The sequence below is a fragment of the Falco rusticolus genome, chromosome 6 (assembly GCF_015220075.1).
Source record: "Falco rusticolus isolate bFalRus1 chromosome 6, bFalRus1.pri, whole genome shotgun sequence".
NCBI lineage: Eukaryota > Metazoa > Chordata > Aves > Falconiformes > Falconidae > Falco > Falco rusticolus.
Window position 1 is genome coordinate 38345446 of NC_051192.1, and position 22800 is coordinate 38368245.

The window sequence follows — 22800 nt, forward strand, 5'->3', positions numbered from 1 at the left end:
GAAGCATTGTAAATGTAGGAAACAGTCCATGTGAAGTTTTAATCACATACCAGTCCACTGGTACTAAATCAGAATATTTACATATATATATATAGTATAAATCAGTATTTACATATATATATATAAATCAGTATATATACATATATATATAGCTACTATATATAGCTTAGTAATTAGGAACTTGGTCACCCAGCCTCTGAGTCTATAACACTCATATTTGTGAGCACCGTATAAACGTGTGGAATTAAGTGCAAATAGAACTGTCACTCTTTCCTTTGTGTCTATAAATGTCTCCATAATAAATTAGCCCATCAGTTATTTTATCATACATGTACAGATTTATTCATTTTCCCCCCATTCTTTACATGTTAAAACATAAATGGATGTTTTTCATTGCATTGTTTTTGGTAACCAGGAGGCAATTCCATTTAAGGGACTGAAAACACATGCTTCCACTGTAGATTCAATGTCCTCATGAAATTATTTTAGTACATTAACAGAAAAAGCTCTTGAAAATCTGAACAAGTAGTCATTTCCTTTCCCCCCCCACCTATAACAGTAATAACACAACCTACACTTTTTTCTGTAGAAGTCAATATTCACTGTGGCATGAGAATAAGCAAAGTCAGGGGTCCTTGACTGTACTGTTCACTTTGCTCCTGGTGTACTGTGTGAGCTCTGTCCTTTCTTTACACTATTCCCTAAAAAAAAAAAAAAAAAAAATTTCTTTTGTGTTTCTTAACTAGGTAAAGCAAAGAAAAAGTGGCCTTGTTAATAGTTTGGGTTTGTTGGTGTTTTGTTTTGTTTGTGGGGTTTTGGAGGTTTTTTGTTGGTCATTTTTTTAATGCTTTGGTAAAAGTCTCCCTTCCCTGTATCATGCAGACCTGCAATTGCACACACAATGTCCTCACACTCCGGAGCCCAAGAGCAAGGCAGTGTATAAACACCAAAGGGAATGATTGGATAACAGCATTGGCACTGTGAGAGCAGATCACATGTTAAAAAACACTGCCCAAACTCCAAAGAGCATTTGCTGAAAACAGCTGAGTGTGATGGCTTAAGACCAAGAGAAACAATTTAAGGATCCTTTCTGCCCTGTTTGAAAGTTTAATCACTTCCATGGCCGTCCTGGAACAACCTGCATAAGCGAAGCACTGCCAGAGGAGGAGAGCGGCAGGGTAACTGGCTGGCAGCTGATGGATTCCGGTAGCGCTCCACAGTTCCCATTCCAGGAAGAGCAACAAACAATGCATCTCTGACTCCTCATAAGCCATTTGCCAAGAACAAGGCCTGTACATGACTCAGGTAGTCTGAGAAGTTTCATTAGATGTTGAAGAAAGCACTCTCTGCCCAACAACGCGATCCAAATGTGCAGAATAATTTTGTTTGTTTGTTTGTTTTAAAGCCCATAATTACAAATTTGGTTGCATAATTTTAAAGAAGGAACTTTCTTCAACTGCACTGTTATGAGCCTTAGGATGCCAGTTTGGTTTCAAGCATTTCTACAGTAAAGTTTATATAACTCGACACACTGGATTTCTGTTAGGCCTATATCCACAGAATACTTTTTTTAAAAAAAAAAACAGATATTTTGATTAATAATATGATTATGAGGGAATTCATTTCAGAGTTTTGCTACCCTCCTGCCCAGTGTGCCATAGGAGGAGTGAACTTAACAGTTATTCTACACGTTTACGTACCTAAGCAATGGTGTCTGAAATGCTCTTCAGCAGGCGGCTGCCAGGAGTCACAGCTTCCACTGCTGACCAAAACCAGGCAAGTTTCAGTTACAACAAGTTAGCATTAAGCAGCAGTGTGTGAAGGCTTCATTAGTAACAATGAAAACAGAGGCAGAATCCAGAAGCTTGAAGTGCTATAATTTGCAGTTAAGTAGTGTTAAAAAAAAGTAATAAATTATTACCGTCATATTGGAGTTCCTACAAATGCAGGCTACAGCAGTTAAAGTTGGTTTCACTAGGGAGTTATTGCTGGAAAGACACAGGAACTTCAGCTAACTGTTCAGGGGTAGGCTGTTTTCCTTAGGAAATGGAGACATTATCCAACAATGTTTTAGTGTAGTGTCACAAACGTGTAACTGCTGTGTAGTATCCATGGTATGCACGTAGCCTTCTGAAACACTATCTATTCACTTTTGCTATAAAGCACACCTGTATCTAGATGTGACTACACACCTACACAGCTTTTCTGCAAGAACTGTCAGACACTGCACCTCGCAGGCTGGTGCACCTTTCCTCTAAGCTATTCCCCGTTCTCCTAGCAAACAAAATGCTGTGGAAAGAACAGTCTCTTCTGCATTTAGCTAAGCCGTATATTTGGCAGCTCTTTGAGGAAACAGCTCTGAACTGAGGAATTTAGTGAACAGATTAAAACACAGAGCCACACTATCAAACACAGCAATTACTGAGCAGTGAATAGAGCCTAAACAACCATTCGGCAGTTAAGTATTTGATTCAGAAGCGAGAGTAGGTAGCCTCATTACTCCCCAAACTGTTATTTTAAGCAGTTCATAAGCTGCAGCCAAAGCCTAGTCTTAAAGCAGCAGCCTCATTAGCACAAGTTAAAGTACCTCCCACAAAGAAAAGGAAAAAAACCACCAAAAAACACCACAAAAAAACCAAACCAACCCAAAAAAGCCTCCCAAGCTAGCCAACAACTTTTGGGACTAATTCACTATTAAATAATGCCGACTTCAGAGACTACATATGAAAGAACTGAGTGTGCCACAACTTTTTTTGTGATACTATCTCTAAGGCACAAGCTAACTGCATCAGTACAGTGCTTCTAGCTTTTGTGTTTCAAAGTGCTGACTTTATATGTACTGGATGGCTTTCACAATCCACCACTTTAACACTTCTCTCTCCCCAGCTCATGATGCATTGTTTGCAATAAAATAAATGCAGTAGAGTCAAATCCAGTGCCAGGTCCCCACAGCTTAAGCAGTGCAGTAAATTGATAGTAAAGCTGCAAAACAATATAGACATTTACTGCCAATAGTGTAAGAACAAACCTAAGGAATCTGGACCTAGTCCAGCATGGTGTCTCTCCAGTTCTCATAAATGCAGCTTTAATCTTTGGGAAACTCTGAAGTGCAAGAAAAGTTAAAAGAGCTAGCGGCACACAAATACACACTAGTCCAAGTAAACAGTACAATCTTCTGGGAAGCCCAGGCAAGTAACTGTTTCAACAAAGAAACATGAAGTGGAAAAAAGCAAGATTTCAGGAATAAAAAACACTACTAAAGGTAGAAATAACTCTTCATAATGCCTTTCTTCCCTGTGCCTGACACTCTTAACCTATCTTTCCGTTAAATCCTATGAAGCCCTGTTGTCTGATGAGTAGCAGGCTGGGTACCTCAGGACTGAAGCCCTTTGTTTTTCCATACAAGCAATACCAGGCTGTGCAGGAGCACACGTTTCAGCCCTGACTGAGGGAAGGGATGATTCAAGCCATTTGACAAGTCTCTGCTCCAAACCCCCTTTCTCCAAGTTGCCTAATACCACAGTAATTCCCCACTTTCCAAGAAAGGATTTTAGAATCATTCCAATGCAAAATTATAAAACTTTTTATAGTTCTATTATTTTGACATATGACTGAATGTGACAGCAGGATGTACAGACTCATCATTAATTCAGACGATAAACTGATCTGGGATTCAAAGGCTGATGAGAAACTTGCACACATTTCTTCAAGGCAGCTTCCGGTACTACAGCTATACTTGTCCTTGGAAGCTTTCTCATTCCTTGAAATGGATACTATATATTTATTTCTTTCAAGCAAAAATTAGACTGCTAATTGCTTACTTGCAAAATGCAGTCCAGTTCAATAAAGCCAGAGAGATCCAGAGCAGAGCAGTAAGTGCTTTCAGTCTATTACCAAGAGAAAAAAGTAAGTGCTCTAAGCCTGAAAACAGGAGGTCAAATTCACTACTTCTTCAATTTACATAGCTTCAGCAGAATTACAACAGGGACAAAGTTGGCCCAGACTTTCCAATGTTTTTGCAGAAGTCTTATCATGCATATTCTTGCCAAACAGACCTTTTTAAACATAGCCACCCCACACACACACCCCCGGCACCTTTTCTTATGACAGACTTAGCTTTGCACTACCCATAAGTAGGAGAGGATTACAGTTGTGCAAAACATTTGCAGCTCTGAAAAGCATAAACCATTATGTTGCAACTATTCCATGGAATATTTCAAATATTTCAAGGTCAGGAAGCCTTGGTTTTTTACTTACACACTTTTAAAATACTCAGTTTCATCTCCTATTTAGAGAGGGCTTTATTAAAAGACCTTTGGAAGGGGTTTTAAAGACTATGGGGAAGGAGCGCACCTGAAGTCTAGCTTTTCAGTGCTTGTAAACTGATGTACTTGAGTCCTTTAATAGGGGGACTCCAACTGAATACATGGGACATCTTACTTGTGACAGCAGACTACAAAATTCAGCGTTCATCTCTTTGTAGAGTTAATTACAGCAGGCAGCAGTCTAGCAGGGCTTTTCCCGCTCTCTTAGAAAGTACTTAACAGAGCAAGAACAGGCTCTAGAATCAGTCTGCAAGCTTTCTGTTTCATTCTGCCAAAGCCTGTGATGCAACCTATATTGTAACCTTTTCCCACACTCCAGCTAGAATTAATAATCTGCCTACATCTGTATTTGTTTAAAGACAATGGCCCTTTATTGGGGAAAAAAAACCCACAACACAAAACACCCCCATCTCCCCCATAGGTAATTGTTCCTACTTAGTTTACCTGGGGGTGGGGGAATGCCTTAGAGAGCAGAGAAGTATTGCTTTCTCAAATAATCAGATTTCAAGTACTGGAATATTTGCCAATGATGCCTTGCAATACACACCTATGTTTGTATGTGGGTGAAGGGTAGTACCCTACTTGCTTAAGGGCAGATGCAGGGACAATGGCTTCTCTTCATATTAAAAAGTTTAACTTTCACCCTAAGCACTTCACCACAGCACTGGTTTCTACTTTGCCGCAGAAGCTTGGATTAGGAACACTGGTGCAGTAGCAATCCTTGCTTTCAGAAAGCTTTGGGGATCAGCTGACGTTAAGATATCCCCCAAGAGGTACCCTCAGACAGTGGGAACACTTACACAAACACTACTGATGAAAAAAGTTTAGCTCCTATCATCACCAAAATCACAAACCACACGGTAGTATGTTACAATGCCTCACCTGGGTGGGACAGGGAAAGGAAATACTTTAAAATCTGTGATCTGTTATTTGTGATTTCCTAGGCTGACTGGGCAGCACTGTATCTACAACATTTACCAAAATAAATTCTAATTGCTTAGAAGACTGTAATAACTGACGTATCTACAACTCATCAAGTCCATGAATAGGCAATCCAATGCCGCAGTGGCAGCAGACCTGCTCAGCAGATCACTCCAGCAGGCAATATCCACTGCCATCTGCTTGGCCACCAGCACCTCAGAGCACACAGCTTTTGGCTCCACCAGCATGTGAAGGGCAGAGCTCAGTGGACCACAATGAACATGTTATGCAAGTGGCCCGTTACAGCAACCCTACTCTGCAAACATTAGTGCCTGAGCAGCTCTGACCAGCTACAACCCACGCTAGCCCTGCCCAACCAGGTCACCTAGTACAGCATGGGGTAAACGGCAGAAAAGGCACCGCTGCCCATTGACATAAGCCTCAACACTCCACTTACTCAGCAGAGCTGTATTCAACACAAATTAACTTCTCTTTCAGCAGAAAGCCCAGCTAATCTTGAAGGCGCACAGGACACAAACACCCCCCTTATTTTCCTCATTATATTTTTTCCCCGCTTAAAAAACAAAGCATAAAAAATAATCCAGCACTGTACTACTTTACAGCAGCACAAACCAAAGGTATTTGGAAGGTGGCTTCAGTATTTAGAATTGCACAGCAGTGTGTTATGTAACAGGAAAACCAGCTCTCATTGGATTTCCCCATTTAAAGATCCAAGAGCACAACAGAGAGCAAGAGTTTAAGCACATGCAGACACTGATTTCACAACATCTTTTAATACCTGCAAATAGCAAAGTCTTCTCAAAAAGTTCACAGGCAAAACATTTTGTTCTCATTTTGTAAGAAAGAATTTTGTCACATACATGTATCACAAATATATATGTATGTTATACTACATATGAAACCCTTTTGGAGTATATAATTCATGCTGGTTTAATTTAAAGAACATTCAAGCAAAGGTTAATCAAACAAGTGACAAAAGAAAGGGAGAGAACACTGTGCAGAGAGTGGGAAGTAGGTGCACTGTTGCTCAGTCACAAGTAATTAGAGCCTCACTGGCTGGCTGTTTTTCCACAGAGTAATATTCAATAATCCCTACAAAGCCTGAAATATTTCAGTCAGATGGGAAAGCTCTCATTATAATCACTATTGTCAGGATGTCCTGCAAAAACAAGTTTCCCCTCCCCAGAGAGGGACACAGAGATTGTTCCTATAAATATTACAAGACATGATATTTATCACCAGTTATTTTCTAAGTCACAAGTATTTTCATGTGAAAGGGCACTCTTTGCAACACGTCTCGGAAGGACTGTTAATCAATAACTGGTTTTCCAATAACCAGTCTCAAAAGACAGTTGCTTTAAAACTAAAACACAAGCCTTCCTCAAGTGAAAAACAAGCCTCCATATTTATATTGCTGTGTCTTCTCTTGACTTTCGCTCACTCCCAGCCTCCTATCTGTGTGTCCTTTCACACTACTTCAGTCCACCAAAGCAAGCAGATCAGGCTGGATTTGCTATGGCAGAGAATTGGTTGAGAATGAGGAAGGACAAAGGCTTTCAAAGTAAGTAAATGCCCCCCACGCTGACACACATTATAAGATTTTGAATTTCTCTCCTTGGTTACAAAACCTTTTATTTTGAATTACAGCTGTTGTACCCTGCTTGCTCCACAGAACATGTCATTTATTAGTATGCAGTAACTCTACCAACCCATTTCAATTATTCTACAACATCATTTTAAGGAATACCTCAGCTCTCTTTAAGGACTGATAAAACACATTACCAACACTAAAAATACAAAAGTAAACCTTCTCATCAGGTTGCTCCCCACCTTGTTTCTTTCTAAAGTTGTGTTAGCTTACATTGTTTCAAGAGCAGGTGTCTGCTTACACGACTGGTGGCAACCATAGAACAGTTTGGGTTGGGAGGGTCCTTAAAGATCATCTAGTTCCAACCCCCCGCCATGGGCAGGGACACCTTCCACTAGACCAGGCTGCCCAAAGCCCCATCCAGCCTGGCCTTGGGCACTTCCAGGGATGGGGCATCCACAGCTTCTCTGGGCAACCTGTTCCAGTATCTAACCAACCTCACAGTGAAGAATTTCTTTCTAATATCTAATCTAAATCTACCCTCTTTCAGTTTAAAACCCATTACCTCTTGTCCTATTGCTACAGGCTCTACTAAAAAGTCTGTCCCCACCCTTCTTATAAGCCCCCTTTAGGCACTGCCAGGCTGCTATAAGGTCTCCCTGGAGCCTTCTCTTCTCCAGGCTAAACCACCCCAACTCTCTCAGCCTGTCTTCATAGAAGAGGGGCTCCAGCCCTCTATCATCTTCATGATCATCTTCAGCCTCATGATCATCTTCATGGCCATCCTCTGAACTTGCTCCAGCACTTCCCTGTCCTTCTTATGTTGGGGGCTCCAGAGTTATACTCCAGGTGGGGTCACACAAGAATGAAGTAGAGGGGGAGAATCACCTCCCTCCACCTGCTGGCCACACTTCTTTTGATGCAGCCCAGGATTTGCTTGGCTTTCTGGGATGCAACCACATACTGTCAGGCTATGTTGAGCTTTTCATCCACCGGTATCCTGAAGTCCTTCTCCTCAGGGCTCCTTTCAATCCATTCTCTGCTCCGCCTGTGTTGATACTGTACCAAACCACACTCCTAGGAGCCACGACAAGTGCAAGCAAGAGTGAATGGTAACAAACAGAGGAGGGTAACTTCTACCACTAACACAGAGCCCCTCCTTAAAGCTTTTGGTAACTTAACATTATGGCCTTATAAGCCTGAACAGATATTTCCCCTACTTAAAAAAAAACACCCAATAATCCACAAACAAAAGAGGTCAAAGACATCTTAAAGTACCTCTGCCCGAGAACACCACTGAAAACTGGTCTGTAGACTTCCACATTTCATCAGCAAAACCTTCTTGCCTTGATTTATAGCCAAAAAAAAAGCTACAGCCTCACCATCTGGGACTACATGTGGTAAGAGCTTGCTACTGGCAATTATCCATATATTTTTGAAAAGAAATCCTAGGACAAGTTTTCTTAAACTCCATAATCAAAGCCTGGAGTATAATACAAAGGAAAAGACCAAACAACAGCACTTTCTCAAAATTTAAGCGAAATCTTCACTGAGTGTTAAAGGGAACTGCTAGTAGCAGCAAAACACACTGAATTCCTGTCTACAGCCAGGCAATATCAGGGTCTGTTTGCAGAATTAAGATGAGCATAAATCAATAAGTCACCTCTGCGAACCTTGGGGTCAGGAGCCTATTCAGAACTCCCAACACACTGCAATCATGGAGATGCTGTCTTCATTTCTTGGGAGAGGAAGATCAAATCATCATACTGTCACCTTAAATATTTCAGCCTTGGAATGTCGCTCATCATGCAGATGCCACAAACAAGTGAAATCTGTAAGGACGGTGATTAAACAGAAGTCTAACAGGAAAAGGATGTATCCATAAGTATCACCATGGTGTGAGCATCAGTCTTCTCTATACTACTTTCCTATGCTCTGCATCAGTTATTGACTACAAAGATTTATATTAAACATACTGCAGTGAAAAGCAAAGCTACTCTGCATCCAGTCTTCAGTGACACTGAGCATCTGAGATGTCGTTTACAGTAGCAATCCAGGTAACTCACACGGACAGCGAGGCTCACAGTGACTCCCTGAATGCAAACTATCTGACAGCTGTGTTTCTTAAACTTGAGAATAACCTGGTGAAGAAAAATCCTGGCACAAAAATAAATAAATACACTCTGAAGTATTTCAGAAAAGACAGATTGGAAGTGTAAGAACATACCAAAACGCTGATAACCCAGGCACAATGACAAGCACAAGCTGCTTGGTCTGCAGCCTGGGTTTATTGCCAATACCTCATTCAGCAGCTGGTGGTTGCTGTCCTTTTCTGGTTTACAGATGGCGACTGCCATCTGCTTTTTCTTTACCCTCATATTTTGCAGTAACTGCAGACTGCAACTAAACACAGCACTTTAACATAGCTAGATGGCTGGAGAAGGTTGTGGGCTTTTTTGTTTGGATGGGTTTTTTTAAACACAAACTACTTTTTCTTCCTTTGTTGCAGGGAATAAGAGTGAGGTAAACATGTTTTGATTTTTCTAGTGAAAGGGTACACACACAAAATATGAAAGTAACATTGACTAGAGTTTGCGTGGATTGCATGTCCAAGATGGGGAGCACATTCCTCAATGAAACAGCTGTTAAAAATAAGAAGGAATGGCAGGCATGAAGGTTCAGCAGTTTGTTTTCCGCCATACTGCCACTGCTGCTCTCAGAGAGGTGAGTGCAGTCACAAGTGCAAACTCCACTGACATGACACCTCTGTGTCTTCAAAAACAGCTCAGACACATTTGATGTCATTCATGGTGTCTTAGTATACAAGCTGAAATTTAGTACTGTAACTTTCAGCAGTGCATTAGTCAGCATGCAGGCAATGAGGAAACAAACTCTGAAAAAGGAAAAAAACAAAGCTAGAATTGGCTGCATAAAAGGATGACTTCTCATGTCAAGGGCGGGTAACTGGATAAACCTGCATTTCCAAAACAGCCTTCTGAAAAGCTCTCTGAAGCAGAATTGAGAAACAAGATAGCTTTGTACACTAAGATACAACAGCGTGCATCAAGTTCAGTCAGCATTTCTATAATAAACCTTGCCTGTGCAGGAATTTAAAATAAAGCTGAAAGATCTGGAATTCAAGAATGGAAAAACCTAGCCACTTCAGCACACTTAACAGTATGTCTTACAACGTTACGAGATTTTAGGTCCAGGATCTTTCACTGGACTTTCAACTAGTCAGATTGTCTCTGCCCAGACATCAGCACTATGATCATATTCCCATCAATTAAATTAGAGTTCAGGCATCCTGCAGAAATATTTTTGAAAACATACGTTACTTCCTCACTCCTTTTCCTCATTGTCTCCCAGCACACAGACAATAAAAATTCTTCTTAATGTTTTCTGTGACATCCATTATCCTCAGAACCTTCAGGAGGCATCCCCATTCCTCACAAGGAAAGAAAGCACATTTCTAGTACAGCATAGCATGCCATAGGAGGTGGCTATGGCACTAGGCTGCAGCAAGGCTCTTCTGAAGATATAACTCCACCAGTTGGAGTATTTCCTAGCTGCAGGGGTGTGCAGTGGCACCATCCTCTTTCCACAACCCTTCAATGCAAAACAAAAACAAAAAAAAAATCAGCAGTAGATCACAGAAAAGATCTGTGAGCAATTGTGCCTGGCATGTCAGATTGTGGAAGGATGGTTGTTTCTACATTTGCTTTAGATGTAAGAGGAAGACGCAGAAGAAAGCTGGCTGTGAAAAAAAAAAATAATAAATCAACATCCATGTAAAGGACTAGGCCAATTAGTAGGCATGGCTGGAGGTTCAGACTGTCATGGTATTAAACAACAGAAACGAAGACTGAAAAGCGGGTGGCCAGCAACCAAACTACAAATTCCATATGTAAGTACGAGTCCCTTCTGGGACTTCCAGTACCTTGAGTGTTTCTCCTGGGTTGATGAGGTTTTTGGGTAACTCAGCTCCTAAGAAAACTGAGTCTTTGCCTCCTCTTCCAAGCTGATTTTAAATCCAGCCTCCAATACACTCTACTGAAAACCACTGGCTGAGATTAAGGAACAATTGTAAATCCACAACTATGACTTCTAACAGGAAACCCCTGCTTTCCCTGAAGCCAGCTGCATAGACACTAGTACCAGAAAAGGAAGAGTGCTTCAGCTAACTAAATTTTTATTCCTAAGTGAAGGGCATCAACTGGAAGATTTCTATGATTTGGAATCTCTTCTGCTTCCCACATTTTGCTTTCCACCAGTCTCAGCAGATAGCTGTGCTTAATTTGCTGTAACTCTTGATTCCAAACCCAGTTTCCTCTTGTTGACGTCTGCACAGGTAAACTCCATAAATTTGACATGAACTCAAACGTATAGAAGCATAGCTAATCCCTGACAAAAATTGTGTTTCCTCTACAGAGCTAAAGAGCAAAACTAGGTTTCAACAGATATGAAACAACAAGAAGATAATCTATTTGACCAGCATTAATAAAAGGGAACAAAAACTCCAACGGACTTTTAATCCGGCAAACAATTACGCAGAAAGAATTTGTACCATCATCCCATTGAAGCTACAGAAAGTATTATTCTTGTTCAAAATAATTCAACACACACACACAGGGCAGCTACAGGCATGTGTCAGTATTGACAGAGCAGTTTAGCTTTCCACTAGCACAGCCTGCCACAAACACCTTGTCTCCACCTTTAGTACAGGGACACACATTCTACTTCCTAGAGAAACCTGCATCCAGGTTAAGCTGCAGTGACCTGCCTACTGAACTGTTTATTCCAGCCATTATCAGCAAGTTAATAATTTAAAAGAGAAAGTGTAGCTAACATTCAAGTGCTTCTCTGAAACTGCTAGCATAAAAAGAACATCTATACATACAGATCACTGAGATGGAGCTTGGGACAATTCGCCTGTTCAGTGGCTGTCATAGGCAAACCTATAAATCAATGAAATGGGAGGTTTGTGTAGAATTTGGTAAATGTGATTCCACTCCACTGAAAGAGAAAAATATTTTGCTTCAAGCAGCAAGATGTGAAAGCCCAGGTTTTACAGTACTCCCTAATTTCATTTCTGATGCTTCATCTGTATTTTTATTTGTTTATTAAACAGTGCCCATACCCTCCCTCACCTTCATTATACAGATCTGACCCACAGACATTAGCATCTACTCATACCATGCTTCAACTCAATGCAGGTGAGACTCCTATGTATGAGTTTCAAGTAGTACTTGGCTGCAAAAACAGCGCACTGTGAGATGTGCCTTTAGTGAATGAAGGTAGTTCATTAGAACAGAGAAAATTGCATCAATCATTGTGGCGTTTGTTGTCCTGGGACATTACTGTTGTGGCCTGAGGTTGGTTAGACTGGGTTAAATAGTTCCTTAACATGGCTTAAAAAAAACCCCAACAACCAAATACCCAAAACCAACAACACACACACAAATAACTTCTGAAGAGAATTCTGATAATACAAAACTATTTTGAGATGCTTTCACTTAGAACTCTTAATACTCAAATATCAGAAAAACAAGTTATCCAGTTGAAAAGTAGAGATTGAATTTAAAGTAGCAGGGGGCCGGGGGGGCACAAAAAGTACCCTGTGGGTAGCTGAGTAAGCAACGAATGTACACATGTGAGTTTGTGCAGGAAGAAAAATTATGTACTCCCACCGATTCAGCTGAGCCCAGCAATGAGTAGAGTTCCATCATCACTTACTTGCGCATGGCCAGAAGCAACACTAAGCCAGTACTCACTAATTTCTCTGGAGTTCAATATGACAAGCGAAAGGTTTTCTCTTAAAAATAAAGCCAGACTTCTATGTACCTGGATACAAAGGCAACTTTGAAGGAGTAAACGGACAGAGCAGTTTCTGAGCAAGCTTGCAAACAGCAGCAAGAGGGTCAAGACTCTTGACAATACTACAATCACAAAAACATCAGGGGATCTGACTGCAACATATTTCTTTAAAATAATGCATGCTTAGCTATTCTCTGGTTTTTTCAGTGCAAAATAAAAACCATAGTACTACCCAGGCATGTGTAATATGGTACAGATAGGTCAATTTCTCCTTGCTATCATGTTATTCCAATGGCAAGTTACTGTATAAGCCCCATGAAAGGGTATTATTTGCATATTTTCAGAAAAAAAAAAAAGAAGAATGCAGCAAGACCTCAGAGAACTTCAAGATCCTTGGACAGATCTACCACTTTCCAGGTTCCTCTCTCTCTCCCAGAAGAAATAACTGTAAACCTACATTCCCCTTTTACACATATTTTCCTCACAGTTGGAATTGTATTCCAAATTCAAGGTTTTTAAAGCCACTACTTTTATAGTGGTAACAATGAATAATAACCACTGCTCGCTATCAATCTTTCATGAGTGGTGTTTCTTATTATATAAATCTTTCTTGAGAGTTGTCTAAATTAAATTGAACTCCCATCTTTTTGCAACTTCAACAAGCATTCTGTCCTGCAAGTACAGTAACCAAATACTGCACCCTGTTCTCACATGAACAGCTCTGATGAATACCATGTTATCATTTACATCTCGGTTGAAATAACCCTGTTTACTTACAAAAGTTACTTTGTAAAATTCAATCTTTCCCTGATTAGGGTTATCCTCAATTCACACGCCAAGTTAACCTGAATTCCTCTTAACAGCTATCCTTCACACTATCGATGTGGTACTGTTTTGAACTTCTGCCATCCACGTAATGTCAAGTATGCTCCCTGAGCACATGAACAGATCATGGGCTGTTTCCCCCCTACAAAAACAGTTGACAAAATACATGAATAAAATCCTCCAGAATCAGCAGTGGAAGCCTCTTCTCACAGAGCTGATCAACAAGTGTAAGATGACTCTTACCCAGCATAGATAAGCTCTCAGTAATCCCAGCACACACTTTGATAAACAGACTGTGTTACAACAAAGCCAAGTCCTCAGACCTGGGACTTTCACTCTGAAAGCCAGAGGGACTGAACAAATCAGATTTGCTCTACTGGTCTGAAGACATATTCCCTGATTCCAGTACAATCTCTTTGCTTTACTGCAAATAAATTACTTTATGTGAGGATATCTCTGTCTTTATTACAAATAAGTTATTTTATGGTACCCAGCACCTACAAGTATGAATGGTGAAATACTACAAAGGAGACAGCTTTTTAGTTGCTTCCTGAAAAAAAAAATCCCCAAACACAAGTTCCTCCTGCATCCTCAGCAGCTGCAAATTAGATAATGAATACAGAGGTTTTTTAAGGACGTACCTCCCAGATACTTGGAGAATTATTCTAAAATAAATTTCCAGGAAAATCACAGATATTTTTGGACCCATCTTCTTCTGACCATGGCTAGCAGAAAGAAGGAGGAAGTTCAGAGAAACATTAGCATAACTCACTGGAAGGTGCAGGATGACAAACCACATGTCCAGGTTCTCCGTCCAGCCCCCTTACGCAACCAGTATTGTAATGAGAATTGGTACCTTTCCTTCCTTCCACCCACTCCTTCCCCCAACTTTGCCTCAAATGCAGATGGGCAAGATAAGGCTACCAACTGTCATGAAAACCTCCAAGACCTGATTTTGCTGAGCCAGTTCACCAGCATTTAACCATTCTGCCCAAAACAAACTGGAGGTCAGCCTATTGACTAGCGTCAAGAGGCCCCATTGAGAGAACCACCATCCCAGGCAGTTTTGCTGGTTTAAAGCGTGGTGGAAGCCAGAGACCAAGATGTCATTCTGCATCCAGCCTGAGGCACAGACTCCACAGCGTGGGATAAGATTACACTTCCACACCCCATGCAGTACCTGTTTTGTAAGTATACAGTTTCAGTTTCCAGGACTATCAGTTTAATGCCCTTGAAGATGCCAAATTCCCTTTTCTTTTGGGTATCTTAAGTTTGTGTTTGGGTGTAGACACACAGCAACAAAAGAACAAGTGAATTAAAATTTAGCCAATCGGAGTTTAACAAGGAATATATATTTCCCTAATGCATGCAGAACACTGAGACTAAGAACATAAACAATCATGTTAGAAATCTCCCACATCTCTCTGGATGAACAAATCTTACCACTGAAATGAGCATAACAGAAAACATTGCCATCCATGCACCAGCAGCAAAATCTCCTGGTAATGACAGACATTGCTGCCATGTGCCAAAGGACTGGAAAAAGCCCTTCTCTTATTTTCAGGATGACAAAGAATCAGTGTTACTGTTCAGAGACCTAAAGCATGTATGTCTAGCTTTGCATTAGCAGCAATACTCATGGAGCAGATTAGACGTACGTTCCTTGACCAGTTTTAAATAAGCAGGCAGGTGAGGGATTCCATTGTTAGGTTAGTTAAGACTTCTTTTCATTAATTTGCCATAAATATCATAAGGTGGCTATTTCAGTTATTAATTATTCAATTCATTATCCAGAAGTATGACAATTGCTTTTCTATGCTCTTCAAATGTTAATTTTAGAAACACAACATTATAAACAGGCTGAGAAGGTATTCCCCTCCCATCTCCCCAAGTGGAAGGAGAGGGGGCATCACCTAAAAATGTCATAAAATTGAGTAAGAGTTATTAAGACTACATCCAAGGTGCACAAAATCAACAGGGCAGAGGAGGGAAGTACTAAGGTGACTGGAATTGCCTGTGCCTGCATTCGAAGAATGGCTGAGGCCAAAGGTCACACACACAGGATGGATACCTTTTGTTAAATACTAATCTACCTGGACATATCTTCGATTAACATAAAGAACCACATTCACTCACTATCTTCAGTAACAGAAACCATATTTGTTTTACAACACAAGCTTCAAGGGAATATTCAAGCGGCTAAGTGTATGATTCTGTGCCTATTTCATCTGGTTTCTTTATGGATACAGTTGCAGAACTGCTGGAAAGCTGGTGACTTAAAACAATTCAAGTGTAAAATAAGCTTCTGCTGACCCCTACAAGTTGTATTTGAAGAGTGCACAATGTAGCAAAATTCTTGTATTTTATAACGGGAGAGGACAACAGAGGCAGTCAATAAAAGTTTAAAAAGGCAATTCAAAGTAATTTTTATTTGCACTGTTCTACTACAGAACAGCTGGACCTCAAGACCCTGCAATAGTGGGTACTATACAGACACGTAACAAAACTGCAGGCCTTGTCCCAAAGACAAGAGGAGGAAAGGAAGTTGAAATATTAGGTGAAAAAGCAGGGAATACTTCCTTTCCTTTGATGTGAACTTTGTCAGGAGCATGTGGCTACAAAGATTACTGCAGGCTTTTAATAACTGCAGATTAAAAAATCCTTAACATTTTCATTTAATTATTTGTTTACACTGGAAGAGCAAACCCACTACCAGACTTGTCGGATTACAATACAGCCAGCCAAAGACAAGAAAAGAAATGGCTGTTATCAATTTACAGAAAATCTCACAGATGTTAGCCACTTTATGATCCACATAAATATTTGTTTCCCAGATGACAAAAAACCCAACAACCTCTTATACACACTCTAATCAAGTCTGAGTATTCTTATAAGACCTCAATTAGCAAAATAACAATTATATTAAAACTTGTAATGATATCAAAATATCCTTAATGGAGGAATGAGCTGCTTTATTACTCTGGAGTATCAAATCCATTAAAGGCCTCCTGGGTTTTGAACTGCTGTACAAACACAGGTCCAGCATGATTACAGAAACTGCAGATGAAGACAGGTAGCCCACCTCCCTTGAAGATGACACTGACTTAGTATGTGCTAGAGAGGGAAAAAGAAAAAAAGAAACTTCTCAGCAGCTGCAGGTGCTTGCTGAGCAAATAGGACAGGTAAAGAACTAAGACAAAGCAAACACTGAAGTGGCAACAGAACAACAGACTCTTAAGACTCAAGGAAGCCACACGTGGGTCCATCACACATCTTGCTTCCTCTCAGAGCTGCACTGGAGTGACCTTTCTTGATAACGGGGAAGGGAGAACACCACCCTGAATACATGCATTCTCCATGATCAGGCATTCCAGCTCAAACTCACCTAACCACTAACAATGCATGCAAATGTACAGAGGGTAAGTAACTACACGTATCAGTGTGCAAATGGGGTTCTAGAGACAGTGTGAGCCATTTCAAGTATTTATTAAAGGAAAAACAAGTGAGTGTGCTTCCAAAATAACTGGTACAGCATCCTACATTGTTTTTCACTAGGTATGTTTAAAACCAGATGCACTTCTAAGTTTGCTGTCTGTGCTTCTGTGCACATTTGTGCACTGACATTTCACAGCAACAACAGAAAAAAGGAATAATCAAAAATGGAATCTCAGTTATAACAAAAGAGTCAAAGGATAAGCACATCTGTATAACTACTGCAAGTAGAACACACTAGCTAAGTCAACAAGAACTTTTACCCTGGGAAACTATCAGTGCCATTGAACAAAACCAGGAAAATTATTAATTCTTAGCTTTGTGGACTGTTGACTTTGGACGTCATCCAGTGGGTGATAAAGGAAAGTAATATGCTTCTTAAAACATTAAAAACTCAACCTCACACTAAAGTTTGTACCCCATTTTATATGGGCAATTTCAAATATACAGAAGAGCAGGTAACTATGTACACAAGACCCTAACACATCAGGCATGTTTAACAATGACAAGCAATATAAATTTTAGCACAACACTCAAATCTGTCAGGTTCTTTGCCACTTCAAGAAAGAAGAAAAAAAGTACAAGCTGCAAACTCAAAAAAATCTTGCGTTCTGAATTTGTTTCTAACAGCTACCAAGCTACCTTTCTCCTTCAAGAAAAAACAGGTAGCTGTAAATGAATCAGTGCTAATAAATATGCATAGCATAAATTTGCTATTTAAATGCTTGCTAGCCTCTCCTGTTACATGGTAGAATGGTAACATCTGAAACTTGAAAGGTGTCTTGAGGCTACAAACTAACATTTGTTTTGTAAACAAACAAAAAAAATCTGTTACAATCTTTATCACCCCAAATAAGACCAAAAATAGACTACAAACTAACATTCGTTTTGTAAACAAACAAAAAAAAATCTGTTACAATCTTTATCACCCCAAATAAGACCAAAAAAAGACTACAAACTAACATTCGTTTTGTAAACAAACAAAAAAACCTGTTACAATCTTTATCACCCCAAATAAGACCAAAAAAAGACTACAAACTAACATTCGTTTTGTAAATAAACAAAAAAACCTGTTACAATCTTTATACCCTCAAATAAGACCACAAAAAGGAGTGCTCACATCACTCGATCACAAGAAAGGGTAAACATTCTAATGATCAAACTTAATATTCCAGTCACAATTGTAAGATGCAGGATCCCTGCCGGACCAGCAGAATTTAAACACTATGATCCATGTGGAAAACATCAATGACACGATATAAGATAGCAGTGACTACACAGGCTTGACAGATCTCTGTTATAAATCAATGGCCAACAGCATCCCTCCATCATCACCACCACTCACCTATGTTAAACACCATAAATATTTTTCTTTAGCAATTACAATTTCTTGGTTTAGGGGGTTTTTTGTCAGAAAAAGTCAGCATATTTGAACAATATGTATTTTTCTATACTCTGCCAAAGGCACTCTGCCCCTTATGCACACAAATAGAAGTATAGCTAATTTTACATTGTCTTTGGCAAGGCTGTCTTCTATAACAAGGCGGTATTGCATTCTGTATTCTCCAAGCTTACAATCACCTTTAACAAAAAAAAACAACCAACCAAACAAAAAAAACCCCAGGTATTTATCCAGACTGTGCACAGAAATCAAAGAAAACACACAGAAATTCTCTGATATATTTCTGATGCAGAACCCTTATCCCTAACCAGAAAAAGAGGGGTTTATAACTAAAAAGTATTTTTTTCTTCATATCCAAAGCAGATGATTGCATAACAATCCAGGGGATTTAAATACAGGCACCTATCATGCACAGTGCATTTGTGGGTGCCAATATGCATTGCCAGACTGCACCACTCACTCACAGTCTCTACAGCCCACAGAAGAGCTAATAAAACGTTATGCCTGCTGTGCAGCATATTCCACACACAGCCCTGATCGCACTGCAGAACCGTGACATACCTTTCAGTCTTTTGGAATTCCTGTTCTTTTGCTGCTCATCCTCTTCATTGATGGTAAATAAACCCAGCGGATTTGGCCTGGCACTTTTCCTCAGTCTCTCTTGTCGAAGGGCAGTAGTTGAACCAGGCATGTTGCTGTTGCTTCTTGCTTATTAAAAAAAAAAAAAAGTAAGAAACTCCAGTCCCTGCTTAGCTGCAACACTGCCTGTTCATTTGAGCACTTGTAATAGATCCCCTATGGATAAGCAGTATGCAAACAGCTGACAAATACCAACATCCAGTCGGCAGCGACAGGCTTGCAGTCTTTCCCTACCTTCAAGAAAAGCCCTAATTAAAGGTACATTGTTTTGGATGCTGCCCGTCACCGTCTTAACCTGTTCAATCAGATCCCAGCCCACAGCTCCAGGTTTCTTGCTGCAGCACCTTTTTCCCTGCAATCCTCTTCCAGCTACAGCACACTAAAATATTCAGCACGCAACACAAGAGGAGAAAATATGATACGCCACTGTTAACAGTTGCCCTGACAACACTGACACATCCTAATCAAAAGGGGTCTATGAGCGTTGTCTCCTCAGCTGCAGCGAGCCGGCCTTGGGAGCGATGTCTCCTGCACGCGTGCGGGGAGCTGGGAGCACCTCGGCAGCAGGGGCTGCTCCCTCCTCCTGGCAGGGCAGTGGGAGGATAAAGCTGCGCTTGCACAAGCAGATGAGCACCGAGTGAAAAGAAGCCTGGAAGGCTCCAGGCACGAACCTGCGTTTTGCCAGCTGCTCTGTTTATTCATGTTTAGAAATTTTAGCCTAATCTAAAACAATGAGTATGAGTCTTCTTCCATAGATGCATGTGTTGGGTGTCTCCCCCTCCACACACCCCTTAACTTAATCACCTTCCTATGCAGTGCATACTTTTTGCATTAGGAATGCATACGCCCACAATTACAGACAGGTGTTGGAGCATTCTTCTCCATGTGTGAAAACTCAAAAATCAGGATTTTTGGCTTGCCCAGACAGCACAGAACAACAAAAGGACTTTTGGAGTGAATATTCTGTATCACACCATTAGTTTATACAGCATCAAACATTAACATACAGTTTGCAAAATGGACAAAATACAGCCTGGGTGGTTTTAACTAGTCGGATTCCCTTTATATGCTGGCATTCTGGATTTTCTTTAGCAGTTTATGACAGAGCACTTGCTCACAAATTTTGCAATCTGCATGTTCCATCCTTCACAGCTCCAAATGCCACTATGCAACATACCAGAGAGAGAGAGAGACCTTAATCTTCATTCACTTCCACCTCTCTAATTCAATGTGTACTCATCATTTCATGGTGAGCTAGTTAAGAAAAGCTGCAAGCTGGAACACTCTATAGTGTTAAAGTTACAGGATTTTCCTCCACTAGAGATTTATTTTTTTTAAGACAATCTCAATGTAACCTCAGCAGCCACCACAAGATGGCACATAAGTTAATTGACAAGTCTGCAGGTGGCTCATATTGAAAATACAAGATTATACAGACCTATATGATCACTTCAACAGCACGAGTAACAGTACTGAAGAAGAAGGGTGAGAATTTATGACAGTCAACATGGTATGTATCACTGTAACCTGGGATGCTCTTCACAGAGGAGCCCTGGATCATGCTCAGCTGGCAGGACAGCTCTGTTCTCACACATCTCAGGCTCACCAGCCAGGAGCCCAGTGGATGGAGAAGAAAACAGCACCAGCTGAAGGCTCAGCTGGACCGTTCTTCCTCCTCCAGCACAGACACAAAACACCCACGCCATACAGAAGTTTCCTGCAGGGCTACCAGTTCTGAACCAAGCCCCCAGCCCACCTCTGGTACCTATTTCCTCCTGGCTACATCCTGCCACTTGGCTACACCTTGGACTCTCTGGGCGTACACGGAAGCTATGCATGATGACATTTGTCTACAGTTAAAGACACTTTGTACTAAAGGGTGTGGCAAAAAAAAAAAAAAAAAAAAGTAAGAAGTTCTAACACAAGCTGTTCTTTAGCTTAGAAGTTTGCTTTCTGGGGTTTATATAGGCTACTACCTTGTCCTGCAAGAGAAAAAGCTCCTTTCCTCAAATCCATCCACTTAATGCCTACCACAAATACTACATAACAGTACGCACATAGCCACAAAAAGAGGACAGTAGTTAGTACTACAAATACTATTCATACATGCCCAAGAATGTTGCCAACAGAGCAAAAGTAACAGAAAACACTTACATGGCAGCTTAGTTAAACAACACTCCTCCCCCATCACCGTTTAAGTCACCAAGAAAGGATTCCTGCCTTTTTAAACATTATGTTCAATCAACCAATCACCCTTGATTGCAAAACTACTTAAATAGGCATTTTAAAATATATAAGAAGTAGCTAGCACAAAAATACACCTGAGTGGAGGGGCTTCCAAAGGGGCTTCCAGGTTTACATGTATGATAACTGTTTCAGCGTCAGCGTTTCCCTATTATCTGAAGAGTCATGGAGAACAGCTACAAGACTGAGAATGTCTTCCTTGGTCCTTGCAAGATCTCCTGCACCCGTAAGAGTGACTTGCTCTGAGTACAAAACGTAGTAATGACTAAGCCTGATGTTTCAGGAGCTGGCGAAGATGGATTTGGTCTATGACACACAGGCAACTAAGGCGTTGAGTATTTCTTGCCGCTGACTTACTAACGCAGAGGTGAATTCCGACAGAGAAAAAGGACCAACAGCACATTCAGCTTATGCAGCATGGTTTTATTTTGAGGCCTCTGTGGTTAGAAACTATACCAGCCCATAATATGTTTCCAAATGCCTAATAAAATGGCACTCCAGCCACCTGCAACTTGTTACAAATAAAAGACACCTATTACAACAGAAGATACCACATAACTTCAGGTACTCGGGTTTTTGTAAAAATGCCTCCCTAATAACACCATTAAATACGCATTAAAATGTACCAACGCTGCATAAAACCAGACCATACCGATAAATCCCCTCCCTCCCTCTGCTGGTTTAGGGCAGAAAAATAAATTCCTGAGGTATTCCTAACAGGAAAGCTTTGCTTATTTCAGCCTTGTCCTAGCTGTGTGTCTCAGCTATATGAAAACTGGGATGAAAGCAACATTCCCTTGAAGGAACAAAGTGGTGGATAATTTTAGTAGCAAGGCTGTTAAATTCTTAAAAAAAAAAAAAAACAACCAAAAAACCCAAAAACCAAACAACAAAAAAAAACCAACAAAAAAGAAAAAAAACCCAAACACAACAAACCATTTGGTTACATAGCCCCTGTCACTAATTCCCCCCCTCCTCCCCCCCAACCATTAGTCATACTGTGTACCAATACAATCACAGCTGGGCTCTTACTGATGGGGTGAGACTCTCTCGAGATGGAATGAGGGCAACCGTGTATCTTGCGGGGATTAGTTTTTCCTTTTTACAACACTTTCAAACTCGTTATCAGTTAAACCACTAAGCTTAAAGATACCATCTTTCATCCACTAGATTCATAGGTACAATCACCTGTACAATACATTATCTGAAATGCAATAGTCTTAAACATCAATTTGAAGAAAGTCTATTAGGATAATATTATATAATTATATTGTAATCTGGGAAATGTAAATATTTATAACAACACGCTAATTGATATTTCTGCTTTAACATCAGGTATTAAGGCTTGATATGTCTATCCATGAACTGAAAAGCAAGTCGAACCCAGTCACCATGATACCTATGCACAGTCTACTATAGGCAATCTGATAATTTCCAACAGCTGAAGTTTAGATTTGCTATCTTCTTTCATTCACAGAACTGTTTCAGTTCCTGTAAACTATCCAAACACTACATGAAGCTCATTA

General features: G+C 40.4%; 1 protein-coding gene across 8 annotated transcripts in view; it reads right to left on the bottom strand.

The window, feature by feature from the left end:
• MAP7 (microtubule associated protein 7) overlaps positions 1–22800 on the bottom strand; it is a 128422-nt gene that overhangs the window by 95536 nt on the left and 10086 nt on the right. For 6 of the 8 annotated variants that reach the window (XM_037391638.1, XM_037391643.1, XM_037391642.1 and 3 more), the window contains exon 2: positions 18953–19095. The exons of 1 other annotated variant lie outside the window; for it this stretch is intronic. In XM_037391638.1, the coding sequence (XP_037247535.1) occupies positions 18953–19095 (143 nt within the window). Of the gene's footprint in view, positions 1–18952; positions 19100–22800 lie in introns of all 8 variants that reach the window. One more of the 8 variants, XM_037391644.1, reaches the window with a different exon arrangement.